The sequence below is a fragment of the Ranitomeya variabilis genome, chromosome 6 (assembly GCF_051348905.1).
Source record: "Ranitomeya variabilis isolate aRanVar5 chromosome 6, aRanVar5.hap1, whole genome shotgun sequence".
Lineage (NCBI taxonomy): Eukaryota > Metazoa > Chordata > Amphibia > Anura > Dendrobatidae > Ranitomeya > Ranitomeya variabilis.
The window spans coordinates 149881675-149900909 of NC_135237.1; the positions used below are offsets into that span (position 1 = coordinate 149881675).

General features: G+C 45.7%; 1 protein-coding gene across 4 annotated transcripts in view; it reads left to right on the plus strand.

Annotated features, from left to right (window-relative positions):
* The window catches only part of EZH2 (enhancer of zeste 2 polycomb repressive complex 2 subunit), a 71404-nt gene extending 52392 nt beyond the window's left edge, over positions 1 to 19012 (plus strand). For all 4 annotated transcript variants that reach the window (XM_077269116.1, XM_077269117.1, XM_077269114.1 and 1 more), the window contains exons 16-20: positions 513 to 608; positions 3566 to 3647; positions 5669 to 5749; positions 5859 to 5943; positions 18701 to 19012. In XM_077269116.1, the coding sequence (XP_077125231.1) occupies positions 513 to 608; positions 3566 to 3647; positions 5669 to 5749; positions 5859 to 5943; positions 18701 to 18761 (405 nt within the window). In that variant the 3' untranslated portion in view covers positions 18762 to 19012. The remainder of the gene's footprint in view (positions 1 to 512; positions 609 to 3565; positions 3648 to 5668; positions 5750 to 5858; positions 5944 to 18700) is intronic.
* Positions 19013 to 19235: the final 223 nt, after the last annotated feature.

Genomic DNA, 19235 nt, shown 5'->3' on the forward strand with positions numbered 1-19235 from the left:
AGAATTGCTAGGTAAGGCCTCTTGAGTTTTTGACCTAGATGCACGTGAATGGGCGGTATGGCTGCCTGGACATTAGGAATGGTGCAGAGCGTGGGCTGGCCATCTCACACCGCATTCCTCCCACAACGATCATGAGACGCGGCCACATGACAGCAGGTCTCATCAATCCTCTACTCTTCATGTTTCCATTTCTTTGTGGCTTAGAAAGAAAGGAAGCTGCCATTGAATGAGTGCCTGGCCGTAGGTGCAGTTTTGTGAAATTATTATTTTTTTCTTTTCTCTTTAATTTGCGGCTTATGCTTGCTCTGTTCACACACCTGAATGTCTGTCTTGCGACTGTGAACTGCTTTGCCGCAGTGAGGTTATTAATGTGAATTGCACTGTCATCTGTTGCATTAGCAACGGTGAATGTTATTAAGATTTTGTTTTCCTTCCTCGCAATACATTTCATTTACCATCATTGCCCACTGACAGTTTTTCCTCTAGCAATTTAAGATATTTTGTTTTCTTAGCATTTGCTTTTGGCGCCTTCTGATGTGGCTGGATGGGGAATCTTCATCAAAGATCCTGTACAGAAGAATGAGTTCATCTCGGAGTACTGTGGGGAGGTACGTGAAGAATTGCTCACAAATTCATCTCCAGGTGGTCATACACCCTGCAGTGATCTCTCCTGACTCCATCTGTAGCACATACGACTGGACGTGGAAATCCAACATGTCCTTCTCTTGTCATACAGCTTTCATCAGGGACATGTTGGGGCACCCTGCATACTAGATGGCGGGTTTGGCCCTCATTCCATGTATGGCCACTGTACTCCTTGCCTACATTGTAAGGCTGATTGTGATGGTGCCAAGTGCACTTTCTAGCAGCTCTTGGCCCTCTTTCATAGTGGGTGTCCAAAACTGGGACTCCCCTCTTCATGGCCTCCAAGTGCTATTATTAGAGCAGATAGATGGGGTCTGCTTGTGTCAGCATAGCGTTTGTCCCATGCAGTGTGTGCCATAGTTATTAAAGTGTTGCATCTTACTAATCAATAAAAAAAAAATACAAAGGTATGGGATATAAACCGGTGTGCATGCAGCATGTAAGCGCACGTTCACACTAGCCACTGAACAGAAAAAAACAAAGACAGAAACATAATGGTTAAAGGGAACCTGTCACCCCCAAAATAGAAGATGAGCTAAGCCCACCAGCATCAGGGGCTTATCTACAGCATTCTGTAATGCTACAGCATTCTGTAATGTCCTGTTGAGGGCAGAGCAAAGTACTGCAGTGCGCAGGTGCCGGGAAAGGTCAGAGAGGCCCGGCGCCTGCGCACTGCAGTACTATACCCTCAACAGGACAGATAAGTACACCTGTGCAAGAGCCACAGCAGGAAGACAAGAAGAGGACGTCATCGTAAGAAGATGGGAGGCCCCGGACTGGACCGTGACGCCCATCCGACCGGACCACAGTGGGACCGCCCCTGGGTGAGTATAATATAACCTCTTTTTTTCTCATCTTTCAGGATACATCGGGGGCTTATGTACAGCATTACAGAATGCTGTAGATAAGCCCCTGATGCCGGAGGGCTTAGCTCACCTTCAATTTTGGTGGTGACAGGTTCCCTTTAAATACCCTGCAGTAAATAAATAAATGGCATAGCGCATGAAAATAATATATGGTACTTAGTTAACAAATTTTTTTTATCAAAAAAATGCAAAAGCCATCCCGCCTATCCACGGTGACCATAGTTGGGACAGTCCTAACTCTAATATTAAAGGGAACCTGTCGCCCCCAAAATCGAAGGTGAGCTAAGCCCACCGGCATCAGGGGCTTATCTACAGCTTTCTGGAATGCTGTAGATAAGCCCCCGATGTATCCTGAAAGATGAGAAAAAGAGGTTAGATTATACTCACCCTGGGGCGGTCCCGCTGCGGACCGGTATGATGGGCATCGCGGACCGGTCCGGGGCCTTCCATCTTCTTACGATGACGTCCTCTTCTTGTCTTCATGCTGCAGCTCTGGTGCAGGTGTACTTTATCTGTCCTGTTGAGGACAGAGCAAAGTACTGCAGTGCGCAGGCAGCGGGAAAGGTCAGAGAGGCCTGCGCACTGCAGTACTTTGCTCTGCCCTCAACAGGACAGGTAAAGTACACCTGCACCAGAGCTGCAGCATGAAGACAAGAAGAGGACGTCATCGTAAGAAGATGGAAGGCCCCGGACCGGTCCGCGATGCCCATCATACCGGTCCGCAGCGGGACCGCCCCAGGGTGAGTATAATCTAACCTCTTTTTCTCATCTTTCAGGATACATCGGGGGCTTATCTACAGCATTCCAGAATGCTGTAGATAAGCCCCTGATGCCGGTGGGCTTAGCTCACCTTCGATTTTAGGGGTGACAGGTTCCCTTTAAAAACCTTACCGTTTGTCAAGTGATGTGCATGTGGATAAGAACTGAGAAGGACTGAGCCCAGCTAGTGGACACCCAGCATTTCTCTCCCGGGCGGTGTGCACCAGAGTCATTAACCTGTCCCATCTTACTAATCAATGTACGATGGGCTGAACGTGTCTACTTATTCCACTCTCCAGATGGACGTGTTTTATGACTGCATTGTGGGACCGTGCCCGACATACTTGCATAAATCTTGTACTGTTTTTATTCTGAGCTGGATACGTATTTTATCAAGTTTGTTAGGTTAGACACACTTTCCAGTGACCTAGCTGGGCCTTTATGTCTAAAGCCATTGTAGAATATCATACCTAGCCTTAAGGTACCTTCACACTAAGTGACGCTGCAGCGATACAGACAACGATGCCGATCGCTGCAGCGTCGCTGTTTAGTCGTTGTGTGGTTACTGGAGAGCTGTCACACAGACGGCTCTCCAGCGACCAACGATGCCGAAGTCCCCTGGTAACCAGGGTAAACATCGGGTTACTAAGCGCAGGGCCGCGCTTACTAACCCGATGTTTACCCTGGTTACCATTGTAAAAAAAAAAAACACATACTCACATTCCGGTGCCCGGCGTCCGCTTCCCTGCACTCCTCCTGCATCCTGTGTCAGCGCCGAACATCTCCGGCATCTCCCACAGAGCAGAGCGGTGACGTCACCGCTCTGCTTTACGGCCGGCATTTACACAGGATGCAGGAGGAGTGCAGGGAAGCGGACGCCGGGCACCGGAATGTGAGTATGTGTTTTTTTTTTTTTTACTTTTACAATGGTAACCAGGGTAAACATCGGGTTACTAAGCGCGGCCCTGCGCTTAGTAACCCGATGTTTACCCTGGTTACCAGTAAAGACATCGCTGGATCGGTGTCACACACACCGATCCAGCGATGTCAGCGGGAGATCCAGCGACAAAATAAAGTTCTGGACTTTCAGCAACGACCAGCGATCTCACAGCGGGATCCTGATCGCTTCTGCGTGCCAAACACAACGATATCGCTATCCAGGACGCTGCAACGTCACGGATCGCTATCGTTGTAAAGTCGCTTAGTGTGAAGGTACCTTTAGATATTAAAGGGGATTATGGAGGCACCTTGGATGGTGTGTACGCTGGTCAATAAGTGGTTTAATCTGTTTTCAGATCATATCTCAGGATGAAGCAGATCGAAGAGGGAAAGTGTATGATAAATACATGTGCAGCTTCCTCTTTAACTTGAACAATGGTAAGTCTAATAGCTACTATGTGCATGTAAAGGACCATTTGTAAAATTGCCACATCACATCTTACACCATAGAATATAAACGTACAGATATATAACCATTTGTAGAATAACCTCAGCAGGCACACTACCTCCCTTGGTCCAGCACCGGCTGCTTGTCGCTGCTCCAGTTCTCAGTGTTTCGGCTACAGCTGTCCTGTCAGGTGAACAGCACACGTCACTAGTGCTGAGCGATACCGTCCGATACTTGAAAGTATCGGTATCGGATAGTATCAGACGATACCCGAAAAGTATCGGATATCGCCGATACCGATACTCGATACCAATACAAGTCAATGGGACACCAAGTATCGGAAGGTATCCTGATGGTTCCCAGGGTCTGAAGGAGAGGAAACTCTCCTTCAGGCCCTGGGATCCATATTACTGTGTAAAATAAAGAATTAAAATAAAAAATATTGATATACTCACCTCTCCGGAGGCCCCTGGACATCACTGCTGGTAACCGGCAGCCTTCTTTGCTTAAAATGAGCGCGGTTAGGGCCTTCCATGACGTCACGGCTTCTGATTGGTTGCGTGCGCTCATGTGACCGCCACGCGACCAATCACAAGCCGTGACGTCATTCTCAGGTCCTAAATTCCGAATTCTAGGAATTTAGGACCTGAGAATTACGTCACGGCTTGTGATTGGTCGCGTGGCGGTCACATGAGCGGCACGCGACCAATCAGAAGCCGTGACGTCATGGAAGGTGCTGAACGCGCTCATTTTAAGCAAAGCAGGCTGCCGGTTACCAGCGGTGATGTCCAGGGGCCTCCGGAGAGGTGAGTATATCAATATTTTTTATTTTAATTCTTTATTTTTTACATGGATATGGATCCCAGGGCCTGAAGGAGAGTTTCCTCTCCTTCAGACCCTGGGAACCATACACTGGGAACTTCCGATTCCCGCTACCACAAAAGTATCGGATCTCGGTATCGGAATTCCGATACCGCAAGTATCGGCCGATACGGTATCGGAATGCTCAACACTACACGTCACTGATCTAGCCAGTCACTGAGGGCCATGTCTATGCTGAGCTTGGGGGATTGAGCTCAGTGACTGGCTAGAGTGGTGACATGCGCTACCTGACCGCACCTCTGCAGGGAGCTGGCGCTGGCCTCAGGGAGGAGGGAAGAACTTGCTGAGGTTGTTATTTTAGGTATTGTACACAGCTCTGGGCCCACTATCCTTAATGTAGACCTCCCCTTTGAGTACAATAGAAATAATGCACTTTTATTTGAAGTCTCTTATGCTTTTAGCGTCATAAATTAAAGACTGCTGTTGAAAAATTTGCATCCACGAGGAAAAGGAAATACTCTATGATTAACCATCATGTGCCTTAACAGCCGTGGGAGGATCGGAGCTTCGTCCACGGCTCTTAACTTGTTAAATAAAGCTATATAGCCAGGACAGCATGGGAGCACAGCTGATTCTTTCTTTGAGGTAAAACATTGCCTAAAAACAGACCTGGAAATGCTTTATCTCATAGAGATAATCAGCTGTGATCCCCTGCTGTAATGTTTGTATGGTGTCTATAGCCATTGTATACACAGACATTAGTGGGGGCGGGGTTAGCTTCCTCAGCTCTGCTGCATTCCGAAATCTAAAAGCTCTGCTTGTGTGAGAACGGCTGCACCCAGTAATCTACATGATACATTGTTGGATTCAGGGTCTCTTTTCTTTCCTACATAAGACTGCTCTTGGATGAGGTAGCAAAAACCTGCTGACAGATTCCCTTTAAATGCTGGTACACTTGCTAGTAGGGCATATTAAAGCTTGTCCTGACAGATGCCTGTTTACTGTTCGTACAAGGGCTGATTTACTGCATAGCTACTGTGCTGATTGGGGGTTTGATTACAGCAAGAGTTGACCATGCAAATACCATAAGTGTAACTAAAACTGCCAAGAAGCTAAAATGTAGCCCAAATGTCCCTTTCTCCCAATTTCCAGATGTTTGCCTTCAATAACTGTTGTTTATCTTTTTTAGATTTTGTCGTTGATGCAACTCGCAAAGGCAACAAAATTCGTTTTGCAAACCACTCTGTGAATCCAAACTGCTATGCAAAAGGTAATGTATTCAATATGGTAATTCCACAAGGACCACAAAATCTAACATGGGGGAGTGATGCAGTTGTGTATTGGGATGGCGCCTGACCTAGGAACCTTCTTTGTTGCAGTAATGATGGTGAATGGAGACCATAGAATAGGCATATTTGCTAAGAGAGCCATCCAGACGGGTGAAGAACTCTTCTTTGATTACAGGTTGGTGTGATGCTCTAATAATTATCATGATTTATTGGGTAATTAATGGGTCAAACATGGTTGATTCTTCAGGATGGCAGCTCCTCACATTCTGCTGGTGCTCGGCCTGTTGTTCATACGTTTGCAAACCCAGTGTTAGGGTACTGTCACACTAAACGATTTACCAACGATCACGACCAGCGATACGACCTGGCCGTGATCGTTGGTAAGTGATTGTGTGGTCGCTGGGGAGCTGTCACACAGTCAGCTCTCCAGCGACCAACGATGCCGAAGTCCCCGGGTAACCAGGGTAAACATCGGGTTACTAAGCGCGGCCCGATGTTTACCATGGTTACCAGCGTAAACGTAAAAAAAAACAAACAGTACATACTTACATTCCGGTGTCTGTCCCCCGGCATTCTGCTTCTCTGCACTGTGTCTGTGCCAGCCGGAAAGCACAGCGGTGACGTCACCGCTGTGCTCGCTTTCCGGCCGGCCGGCGCTCACAGTGCAGAGAAGCAGAACGCCGGGGGACAGACACCGGAATGTGAGTATGTACTGTTTGTTTTTTTTACTTTTACGCTGGTAACCACGGTAAACATCGGGTTACTAAGCGCGGCCCTGCGCTTAGTAACCCGATATTTACCCTGGTTACAAGCGAACACATCGCTGGATCGGTGTCACACACAACGATCCAGCGATGTCAGCGGGAGATCCAGCGACGAAAGAAAGTTCCAAACGATCTGCTACGACGTACGATTCTCAGCAGGATCCCTGATCGCTGCTGCGTGTCAGACACAGCGATATCGTAACGATATCGCTAGAACGTCGCGGATCGTACCGTCGTAGCGATCAAAGTGCCACTGTGTGACAGTACCCTTACTGGAAAGTGTAACAATAGGTTTCCTGTTGCTTGTAGTGACACCAGACCCCTCCTTACATATTAGCAAAATTAAAGGCACATTATTAGTGATGAGCGAGTATACTCGTTGTTTGGGTTTTCATGAGCACACTTGGATGACCTCTCTGAGTATTTGACTGCTCGGAGATTTAGTTTACATCACGGCAGCTGAATGATTTACAGCTATTAGCCAGACTGAGTACATGTTGGGGTTGCCTGGTTGCTAGGGAACCCCCACATGTAATTAACCCCTTTCTGTCATCGGACGTACTATTCCGTCCATGTGGGGTGGGCCCTACTTCCCAAGGACGGAATAGTACGTCCAGCGCGATCGGCCGCGCTCACGGGGGGAGCGCGGCCGGGTGTCAGCTGACTATCGCAGCTGACATCCGGCACTATGTGCCAGGAGCGGTCACGGACCGCCCCCGGCACATTAACCCCCGGCACACTGCGATCAAACATGATCGCAGTGTGCCGGCGGTATAGGGAAGCTTCGCGCAGGGAGGGGGCTCCCTGCATGCTTCCCTGAGACGATCGGTACAAGGCGATGTGCTCACCTTGTACCGAGCGTCTCCTCCCTGCAGTCCCCAGGTCCAAAATGGCCGCGGGGCTGCATCCGGGTCCTGCAGGGAGGTGGCTTCACAGCGCCTGCACAGAGCAGGCGCCGGGAAGCCTCCCTGCTGTGCTGTGTGATCGCCGATCTGACACCGTGCACTGCAAAGAGTCAGATCGGCGATCTGTCACTTTACTGTGATGTCCTCCCCTGGGGCAAAGTAAAAATGTAGAAGAAAAAAATTACATGTGTAAAAAAAAAATAATAAAAAAAAATTCTTAAATAATAATAATAAGAAAAAATATTGTTCCAATAAATACATTCCTTTAGCTAAATAATAATAAAAAACAATAAAAGTACACATATTTAGTATTGCCGCGTCCGTAACGACCCGACCTATAAAACTGTCCCACTAGTTAACCCCTTCAGTGAACACCGTAAAAAAAAAAAAAGGCAAAAAACAACGCTTTATTATCATACCGCCGAACAAAAAGTGGAATAACATGCGATGAAAAAGACGGATCTAAATAACCATGGTATTGCTGAAAACGTCATCTTATCCCGCAAAAAACTAGCCGCCATACAGCATAATCAGCGAAAAAATAAAAAGTTATAGTCCTCAGAATAAAGCGATGCAAAAATAATTATTTTTTCTATGAAATAGTTTTTATCGTATAAAAGCGCCAAAACATAAAAAAAGATATAAATATTGCTGTAATCGTACTGACCCGAAGAATAAAACTGCTTTATCCATTTTACCAAACGCGGAACGGTATAAACGCCTCCCCCAAAAGAAATTCATGAATAGCTGGTTTTTGGTCATTCTGCCTCACAAAAATCGGAATAAAAAGCGATCAAAAAATGTCACGTGCCCGAAAATGTTACCAATAAAAACGTCAACTCGTCCCGCAAAAAACAAGACCTCACATGACTCTGTGGACCAAAATATTGAAAAATTATAGCACTCAAAATGTGGTAACGCAAAAAACATTTTTTGCTATAAAAAGCGTCTTTTAGTGTGTGACGGCTGCCAATCATAAAAATCCGCTAGAAAACCCGCTATAAATAGTAAATCAACCCCCCCCCCCTTCATCACCCCCTTAGTTACGAAAAATTAAAAAATTAAAAAAAAATGTATTTATTTCCATTTTCCCGTTAGGGTTAGGGCTAGGGTTAGGGCTACAGTTAGGGTTAGGGTTGGGGCTAAAGTTAGGGTTGGGGATAAAATTAGGGTTGGGGCTAAAGTTATGGTTAGGGTTTGGATTACATTTACAGTTGGGAATAGGATTGGGATTAGGGTTAGGGGTGTGTCAGAGTTAGGGGTGTGGTTAGGGTTACAGTTGAGATTAGGGTTAGGGGTGTGTTTGGATTAGGGTTTCAGTTATAATTGGGGGTTTCCACTGTTTAGGCACATCAGGGTCTCTCCAAATGCGACATTGCGTCCGATCTCAATTCCAGCCAATTCTGCGTTGAAAAAGTAAAACAGTGCTCCTTCCCTTCAGAGCTCTCCCGTGCACACAAACAGGGGTTTACCCCAACATATGGGGTATCAGCGTACTCAGGACAAATTGGACAACAACTTTTGGGGTCCAATTTCCCCTGTTACACTTGGGAAAATACAAAACTGGGGGCTAAAAAAGAATTTTTGTGGGGAAAAAAAAGAATTTTTATTTTCACGGCTCTGCGTTATAAACTGTAGTGAAACACTTGGGGGTTAAAAGCTCTAACAACACATCTAGATGAGTTCCGTAGGGGGTCTACTTTCCAAAATGGTGTCACTTGTTGGGGGTTTCAATGTTTAGGCACATCAGTGGCTCTCCAAACGCAACATGGCGTCCCATCTCAATTCCAGTCAATTTTGCATTGAAAAGTCAAACGGCGCTCCTTCCCTTCCGAGCTCTGCTATGCTCCCAAACAGTGGTTTACCCCCACATATTGGGTATCGGCGTACTCAGGACAAATTGGGCAACAACTTTTGGGGTCCATTTTCCCCTGTTACCCTTTGTAAAATAGAACAAATTGGAGATGAAGTAAATTTTGTGTGAAAAAAAAATTAAAAAATGTTCATTTTTATTTAAACATTCCAAAAATTCCTGTGAAACACCTGAAGGGTTAATAAACTTCATGAATGTGGTTTTGAGCACCTTGAGGGGTGCAGTTTTTAGAATGGTGTCACACTTGGGTATTTATGGTGTTGTAAAAATGAGAAATTGCTGGTCAACTTTTAACCCTTAACTTTTAACACCTTTTAACTCCCTAACAAAAAAAAAATTTTGGTTCCAAAATTGTGCTGATGTAAAGTAGATATGTGGGAAATGTTACTTATTAAGTATTTTGTGTGACATATCACTGTGATTTAATTGTATAAAAATTCAAAGTTGGAAAATTGCTAAATTTTCAAAATTTTCGCCAAATTTCCGTTTTTTTCACAAATAAACGCAGGTAATATCAAGGAAATGCTACCACTATAATGAAGTAAAATATGTCATGAGAAAACAGTGTCAGAATCACTAGGATCCGTTGAAACGTTCCAGAGTTATAACCTCATAAAGGGACAGTGGTCAGAATTGTAAAAATTGGCCTGGTCATTAACGTGCAAAGAACCCTTGGGGGTAAAGGGGTTAAGCTGGCTAATAGCTGTAAATCATGCTGCTGCCAAGATGAAAACTAAATCTCCGAGCAGTCATAAATACTCGGAGGTCACCCGAGCGTGCTCGGGAAAACCCGAACAACGAGTACACTCGCTCATCACTACACATTATCCTTTTTGCAAATGCCAAAGATGTCACCTGCAGTCCTATGTAACTCTAATATCGCCTCCATAGTGATGGATACCATTTGTACACAGGCGCTCTGCAGACCTTGCATATACTGTAAAAACAAATCCAGTGATTAACAGGTCGATGTTCTCTCATCAAATTTTATTTTCCCATTTCTAATTCATCCTGCCCTGACCACCTTGATTACTTCTCCACATCTTGTTTCTGCATAAAGTAATACACAGACGTTCCTCATCAATACACAATTCTTGTAGTTCTATACCGATCCAAAGTGTCCAATAAGTAATATAGTACACTCTTTTTGGACCCATGATGGTAAGAGTACCTTCACATGGTAATGCACTTTTCTGCCCACACAAAATATCTCCTTATAATATATTGTTATTATTATTATTATTATTTATTGTTATAGCGCCATTTATTCCATGGCGCTTTACAAGTGAGGAGGGGTATACATAATAAAAACAAGTACAATAATCTTGAACAATACAAGTCATAACTGGTACAGTAGGAGAGAGGACCCTGCCCGCGAAGGCTCACAATCTACAAGGGATGGGTGAGGATACAGTAGGTGAGGGTAGAGCTGGTCATGCAGTGGTTTGGTCGATCGGTGGTTACTGCAGGTTGTAGGCTTGTCGGAAGAGGTGGGTCTTCAGATTCTTTTTGAAGGTTTCGATGGTGGGCGAGAGTCTGATGTGTTGTGGTAGAGGGTTCCAGAGTAGGGGTGATACGCGAGAGAAATCTTGTATACGATTGTGGGAAGAGGAGATAAGAGGGGAGTAGAGAAGGAGATCTTGTGAGGATCGGAGGTTGCGTGTAGGAAAGTACCGGGAGATGAGGTCACAGATGTAAGGAGGAGACAGGTTGTGGATGGCTTTGTACGTCATGGTTAGGGTTTTGTACTGGAGTCTCTGGGCAATGGGGAGCCAGTGAAGGGATTGACAGAGGGGAGAGGCCGGAGAATAGCGGGGGGACAGGTGGATTAGTCGGGCAGCAGAGTTTAGAATAGATTGGAGGGGTGCGAGAGTGTTTGAGGGGAGGCCACAGAGCAGGAGGTTGCAGTAGTCAAGGCGAGAGATGATGAGGGCATGGACTAGGGTTTTTGCAGATTCTTGGTTGAGGAATGAACGGATTCGTGCAATATTTTTGAGTTGAAGTCGGCAGGAAGTGGAAAGGGCTTGGATATGTGGTTTGAAGGAGAGATCAGCGTCAAGGATAACCCCGAGGCAGCGAGCTTGTGGGACTGGGGAGAGTGGGCAGCCATTTACTGTAATGGATAGGTTCGTTGGGGGGGTCACGTGAGATGGGGGAAAGATGATGAATTCTGTTTTGTCCATGTTAAGTTTCAGAAATTTAGCGGAGAAGAAGGATGAAATAGTGGACAGACATTGAGGGATTCTGGTTAGTAGGGAGGTGATATCTGGTCCAGAGATGTAGATCTGTGTGTCATCAGCATAGAGGTGATACTGAAAGCCATGAGATTCTATGAGCTGTCCCAGGCCAAAGGTGTAAATGGAGAAGAGCAGGGGCCCAAGGACTGAACCTTGCGGGACTCCGACAGATAGGGGGCGAGGTGAGGAGGCGGTGTGTGAGTGGGAGACGCTGAATGTCCGGTCTGTTAGGTATGATGAGATCCAGGATAGGGCCAAGTCTGTGATGCCAAGGGATGAGAGGGTCTGTAATAATAGGGAATGGTCCACTGTGTCAAAGGCAGCCGACAGGTCGAGGAGGAGGAGAACAGAGTAGTGTCGCTTGCTCTTGGCGGTTAAGAGGTCATTGGTGACCTTAGTTAGCGCAGTTTCAGTGGAATGGTGTGACCGGAAGCCAGATTGTAAGCGGTCAAAGAGGGAGCAAGAAGAGAGATGGGAGGACAGTTCAAGGTAGACGTGTTGTTCCAGTAGTTTTGAGGCATAGGGGAGAAGTGATATAGGGCGATAGCTAGATACAGAGGATGGGTCAAAAGAGGGCTTTTTGAGGATAGGTGTGATGGAGGCATGTTTAAAGCTTGAGGGGAAAACACCAGTTGTTAGTGATAGGTTGAAGAGATGGGTTAGGGTTGGGATGAAGATTGTGGTGAGGTTTGGGATGAGGTGGGATGGGAGCGGGTCAAGTGCACAGGTGGTGAGATGCGATCTTGAGAGTAGAGTGGCGAGTTGATCTTCTGTAATCATCCTCAACACCTTAAACTTTAAAGGAGTATGATGTGAGACCCTATAATATAGCCCCACACCACACTCCTGCATCAGTATACTGCGTGGCACCCACATTATACTTCCAGAAAGAGAGAGAAACAGATCTAACTGCTCAGCGGAAGCAGTTCAGAGCAGCCCTGCGGCGGTAACTTCTTCTTCCAGCAGTGAGAACAGCTCCGTAGTCTCGCATTAGTAGTACAATACCGGAATGCATGACCTGCGCTCACCACAGAACACTGTGAGCAGTGATGGGAGGAAATTGTAGTTCAGAGCCCGGCTGCCATATTTGCGGTGTGTAAGTGTGATACTCATAGACTTGCACATCAGCAAATAAAAATGGCAACCCCCAGAGGCTGCAGAAAAAAATAAATACATACATGTTAAAACGGTACATGCCAATTTCTATTAAAAATTAATTCTGTAATTATTAATGCAAAGGTAAAAATAGAGACGCATTCTCTTTAACCTCTTAACGACATATAATGTATACATAATTCATGTCGTGTCCCTGACGTTGATGCGGGCTTCATCGCTGACCACATGATGACTGATTTTAATCAGCTGTGTCATGTGCCTTTAACAGCTGTGGGTGGATCAGAGCTCCACCTGTGGCTGTTAAACAGTTAGATCCCGCTGTCAATCTCTGACAGTGATTTAACCTACATCGGCTGGAAGTGCGTTATTCCAGCTGCCCATCGGTTATCTGGTTGTCATGACAGCTTGGGGTCTGCAGAAGACCCCTGTGCCTGTGATTGTGACACTCCTGTGAGCGTGGGCTTGTGCTGAAGCTCTGCTATGTATAGCACAGGCGATCGGACGATCGCAGCTTTAAGTCTCCTAAAGGAACTATTAAAGTGAAAAAAAATATATATATTTTTTTAAATATGAAGAAAAATAAAACATTTCAACTCACCCCCATTTTGCCACATTGAAAATAAAAACAAAAAAATACGCATTTGATATTGCTGCTTTCAAAAATGTCTGATCTATAAAAGTATAAAGTAAATTAATCAGATTGGCAAAAAATTTTTGCTGCCGCAATATTGCAATAAAATACAATAAGAAGCAATCAAAACATCGTATCCATCCCAAAATGGTATAAATAAAAACGTCAGTTCATGGTGCAAAAATCAAGCCATCACCCAGCCCCAGATCCCCAAAAAATAAAACCACTAAGGGTTTCTGAAAATCGTGGCAAAAGGAAAAAAAAAATTTTCTTGCAAATGTCGGATTTTTTTTTTCACTACTTAAGTAAAAAATAAACTATACATGATTGCTATCTGCGTGCTCATATGGACCTGGGGAATCATATTGCCAGATTTTCCCATCTAGTGATCATGTTAAATACAAAAAAAAAATTGTGGAATTGCACTTTTTTGCTATTTCACCGCACTTGGAATTTTTTGTCCCGTTTTTTTCCATTACACTGTGTGGTAAAAATTAATGGTGCTATTCAAAAGTACAACTATAAAATAAATTTATGGCTCTTGGAAGTAGGGGATATAAAAAAAAAAACAACAAAAAAAAAAACAAAACAGAAAATGGCCATGGTGTGATGGGGTTAAAGTAGTTGTCCACAACCAAGACAACAACTTGTGCTTCCTAACGCTTGATCCTGATTAAATAAAAAAGCCTATAGTTGCCTTCCTGTGGTGTTGGCACTCGCGGTGCCGGTCTCTGCCTTCGGACAAATTGAACACGGAGAGGAAGTCAAAGAGCAGCAGCATTACTGGCTTCCTTTTCATGTTCAATTCGACAGAAGGCGCAGACAGTGACGCCAGCGCTGATTGGGTGCCGGGGTCGCGTGTCATACATTCTCATGACAGCCCGGGAGGCGAGTATAGGCTTTTATTTTATCGGGGCCAAGCGCGGGGAATGAGAAGGGGTTGTTCTAGTAGTGCAAAATCCTTTGATATTGTGCACTGCTCAGTTGGCTCCTGCACATGGCTGTAACAGTTTTGTTTTATGTGGAACTACACCAAGACTGCCCTACAGGCACATCAATCCTGTGTATGCCCTGTATCCTGGGCCTTATTTGGCATTGATGCTGCCCCAGCACTTTCAGTGGTCACGCCCCCGACTGGTAAGTCAGACTAAGGCCAAGTTCACACATTCAGTATTTGGTCAGTATTTGTAAGCCAAAATCAGGAATCGGTGATAAATGCAGAAGTGGTGCATATGTTTCTATTATACATTTCCTCTGATTGTTCCACTCCTGGTTTTGGCTTACAAATACTGATGTAAAATACTGACCAAATACTCAAGGTATGAACTCTGACGGATGCTCAGTAGATTCCTCTCGCACAGCGACAGTGCGCTCTCTCGCTGGTATTGGGCAGAAGTGACATTACTTGTGGGGGCAGGGCTGGGCACCACATATCACCAGTGCCCCTTCTTCTCCAGCTGTTGCTGCTTCCTGCCTTAGAATACACTTCTTCCTGCAGTCTCTAGGATGGCTCCTCCCATTCGAGTCAGATGGGCATGATGTAATAACAGGTTTTAACTTTAGGTTTTAACTTAACTTTTAGGTTTCATAGTCTTCGGTCCAGGCAGGGATTTGATTACTGCTCCTCTGCCCATGCAGCGCTCACGTCTTGTACCTCCACCACCTTCACCCTTCCATCCCCCAAATTAAAACTGCAGCATTGACAATTTGTCCATCAGAGAAGAGGAGGCAAATAAATTAAAATATATATTTATTTACTTTTCCTTACTGGCGCCGCCTTTCGCAACCTGCTGCCCTAGGCACCTACCCTACATATACGGCCCTGCCTGTATCCTATCCCAGCTTTTTTTTTTTGGACTACTACATCCTGAGTTTTTTTTTTCTGTTAAATTTCATACAAATGAAGCAGAAGAAATGGCATACTCCATTCGGCTTCATACAGTGGGTACGTAAGTATTCAGACCCCTTTAAATTTTTCACTTTGCTTCATTGCAACCATTTGGCAAATTTAAAAAAAGTTCATTTTTTTTCTCATTAATGTTCACTCTCCTCCCCATCTTGACAGAAAAAAACAGAAATGTAGTAATTTTTGCAAATGTATTAAAAAAGATAAACTGAAATATCACATGGTCATAAGTATTCAGACCCTTTGCTCAGTATCGAGTAGAAGCATCCTTTTGAGCTAGTACAGCCATGAGTCTTCTTGGGAATGATGCAGCAAGTTTTTCACACCTGGATTTGGGGATCCTCTGCCATTCTTCCTTGCAGATCCTCTCCAGTTCCGTCAGGTTGGATGGTGAACGTTGGTGGACAGCCATTTTCAGGTCTCTCCAGAGATGCTCAATTGGGTATAGGTCAGGGCTCAGGCTGGGCCAGTCAGTAATGGTCACAGAGTTGTTCTGAAGCCACTCCTTTGGTATTTTAGCTGTGTGCTTAGGGTCATTGTCTTGTTGGAAGGTGAACGTTCGGCCAAGTCTGAGGTCTAGTTCACTCTGGAAGAGGTTTTCATCCAGGATATCTCTGTACTTGGCCGCATTCATGTTTTCGTCAATGACAACCAGTCGTTCTGTCCTTGCAGCTGAAAAATACCCTCACAGCATGATGCTGCCACCACCATGTTTCACTGTTGGGATTGTATTGGGCAGGTGATGAGCAGAGGCTGGTTTTCTCCACACATATCGCTTAGAATTATCACCAAAAAGGTCTATCTTCGTCTCATCAGACCAGAGAATCTTATTTCTCATAGTCTGGGAGTCCTTCATGTGCTTTTTTTTTTTAAGCAAACTCGATGCGGCCTTTCATATGTCTTGCACTGAGGAGAGGCTTCCGTCGAGCACTCTGCCATAAAGGCCTGACTGGTGGAGGGCTGCAGTGATAGTTGACTTTGTGGAACTTTCTCCCTACTGCATTAGGGCTGTCCCACACGTCCAGATAATTCCGGTACCGGAATAAATCGGTACCGGAGTTATCCGTGTCCGTGTGCCTGGGAACTCACGGAGGCCATACCTGCGGCACACGTGTGCCGCCCGTATGGCGAGTGGGTACCACACGGAGCGTGTGGTACCCACTCTGCATGGTGCTGAAGCTGCGATTCATATCATCCCTGCAGCAACGTTTGCTGCAGGGAAAATATGAAGAATAGTGTTTAAAATAAAGATCCATGTGTCCGCCGCCCCCCCACCCCCTGTGCGCCCCCCCCCCCCGCTGGTCAGAAAATACTCACCCGGATCCCCCGTCGGCAGTCGCTCCTTCCTGGTCTGGCCGCGGCTTACTGTATGCGGTCACGTGGGGCCGCTCATTTACACTCATGAATAGGCGGCTCCGCCCCTATTGGAGGTGGAGCCACATATTCATGAGTGTAATCGGCCGCATACAGTAGAGAAGCCGCGGCCAGACCAGGAAGGAGTGACAGCCGACGGGGGATCCGGGTGAGTATTTTCTGACCAGCGGGGGGGGCGCACAGGGGGTGGGGGGGCGGCGGACACATGGATCTTTATTTTAAACACTATCATTCATATTTTCTCTGTAGCAAACGCTGCTACAGGGAACATATGAATGGCGGCTTCAGCACCATGTGGGGGGGGACAGCGCTTACTGTAGCGCTGTCTCCGGCACGCCACACGGACCCCAGACGGAGAATGTCCGTGTGAGGTCCGTGTTTTACACGGACCCATTGACTCTATTGGGTCCGTGTAATCCGTGCGCTCCCACGAACACTGACATGTCTCCGTGTTTGGCACACGGAGACACGGTCCGCACACGGTCCGCACAAAATCAATGACATCTGAACAGATGCATTGATTTTTATGGGTCTACGTGTGTCAGTGTCTCCGGTACGGGAGGAAACTGTCACCTCACGTACCGGAGCCACTGACGTGTGAAACCGGCCTTACTGGAGCTCGTCCACAGTGATTTTGGGTTCTTCTTTACCTCTCTCACCAAGGCTCTTCTCTCACGATTGCTCAGTTTGGCTGGACGGCCAGGTCTAGGAAGACTTCTGGTGGTCCCAAACTTCTTCCATTTAAGGATCATGGAGGCCACTGTGCTCTTAGGAACCTTGGCCAGATCTGTGCCTTGCCACAGTTCTGTCTGAGCTCCTTGGCAAGTTTCTTTGACCTCATGATTCTCATTTGGTCTGTCGTGCACTTGTGAGGTCTTATATAGACAGGACTTGATTTGGAAAGGCACACACCATCAGTTTAATTAAACACAGCTGGACTCCAATGAAGGAGTAGAACCATCTCAAGGAAATGGACAGCATGTGACTTAAATATGAGTGTCTGAGCAAAGGGTCTGAATACTTATGACCATGTGATATCAGTTTTTCTTTTTTAATACATTTGCAAAAATTTCTACATTTTGGTTTTTTTTTCAGTCAAGATGGGGTGCAGAGTGTACATTAATGTGAAAAAAATGAACTTTTTGGAATTTATCAAATGGCTGCAATGAAACAAAGAGTGAAAAAATTTAAACTGGCTGAATACTTTCCGTACCCACTGTATGTGCAGACGTACTCTTTTCAGAAGCATTGCTGTGATGGATGAATACCTCCATCTATCTGCAATATGCCAGAGCCTGTAGGACTTTTTGTTAAAGGGAATGTGTCACCTCACTTTTCGCATATAAGCTGCGGCCACCACCATCAGGGGCTTATCTACAGCATTTTGTCATGCTGTTAATAAGCCCCCGATGTAACCTGAAATTATAAGAAAAGCAAGTTAGATTATACTCACCCCAGGGGTGGTCCCAGTCCGGTCCGATCTGCGTCGCGGTCCGGCGCCTCCCATCTTCATATGATGACATCCTCTTCCTTGCTTCGTGTTGCGGCTCCTGCGCAGGCGTATTTCTCTGCCCTGCTGAGGGCAGAGCAAAGTACTGCAGTGCACAGGGCCTCTCTGAGCTTTCCCGGCGCCTGCGCACTGCAGTACTTTGATCTGCTCTCAGCAGGGCAGAGAAATACGCCTGCGCAGGAGCCGCGACGTCATCACATGAAGATGGGAGGCACCAGACCCCATCGGACCGGACCGGGACTGCCCCTGGGTAGTATAATCTAACCTCTTTTTCTCATCTTTCAGGTTACATCGAGGGGCTTATCTACAGCATTACAGAATGCTGTAGGTAAGCCCCTAATGGCGGTGAAAAATGAGGTGACAGATTCCCTTTAAGGAGCCTTCCAGTCTCCCATGACTGCCATACAGGTTCGGTGCCCAAGTACATAAGCCCTAAGCCTCCATCATGCAGCAATTTTAGAAACTGGAAATGATTCTTCCTAAAGAGAAATAAGGTTAATCTGTTTTGGAATTAGAACGTAGCGTTCCTTTTTGTGTCATATTGAGACTTTTATTGCGATACATGCTAATATGCTAGAAACTGTGGATATTACAAGGTTTCTTCTTTTCATTGTAGATATAGCCAAGCCGACGCTCTGAAATATGTGGGTATTGAGAGAGAAATGGAAATCCCCTGATGGCCCAGCTACCTCTTGTTGCAGCCCATGCCTTACCTTCTTCAGGAATTTCTAATACTGGCGCAATTTTTACCTACAAAGAATGAAATGAAAAATGCGAGCTGAAGTTCTGAATTTACTGAGTACTGTAAAACTAATTTATAGTGATGTCAAAAAACAATTTATTCATTTTTTTTGTACCAGTGAATTTTTGGCAATAATGTATTGTGGTACATCTCCCACCTCAAATAAAATATACTTGAACTTCTCTATTTCCCGTCTGCTCGTCAGTGAACGGGATTCTGTGCACGGTGACGGCTCACTGAATACCGTGCGGACACCTTCCTGCTAGTTGTATACGGAGTACCAATACTGAGAAAGGGAAAAAAACTTTTACTGGATTATTTGGGACAGAAGCACAACCTGCCCCCTGCAATGTTATTCTGTGCTGCCTCTTGATCTCGAGCCCCCTGTTCTGTTCAGTCATCTAGAGAA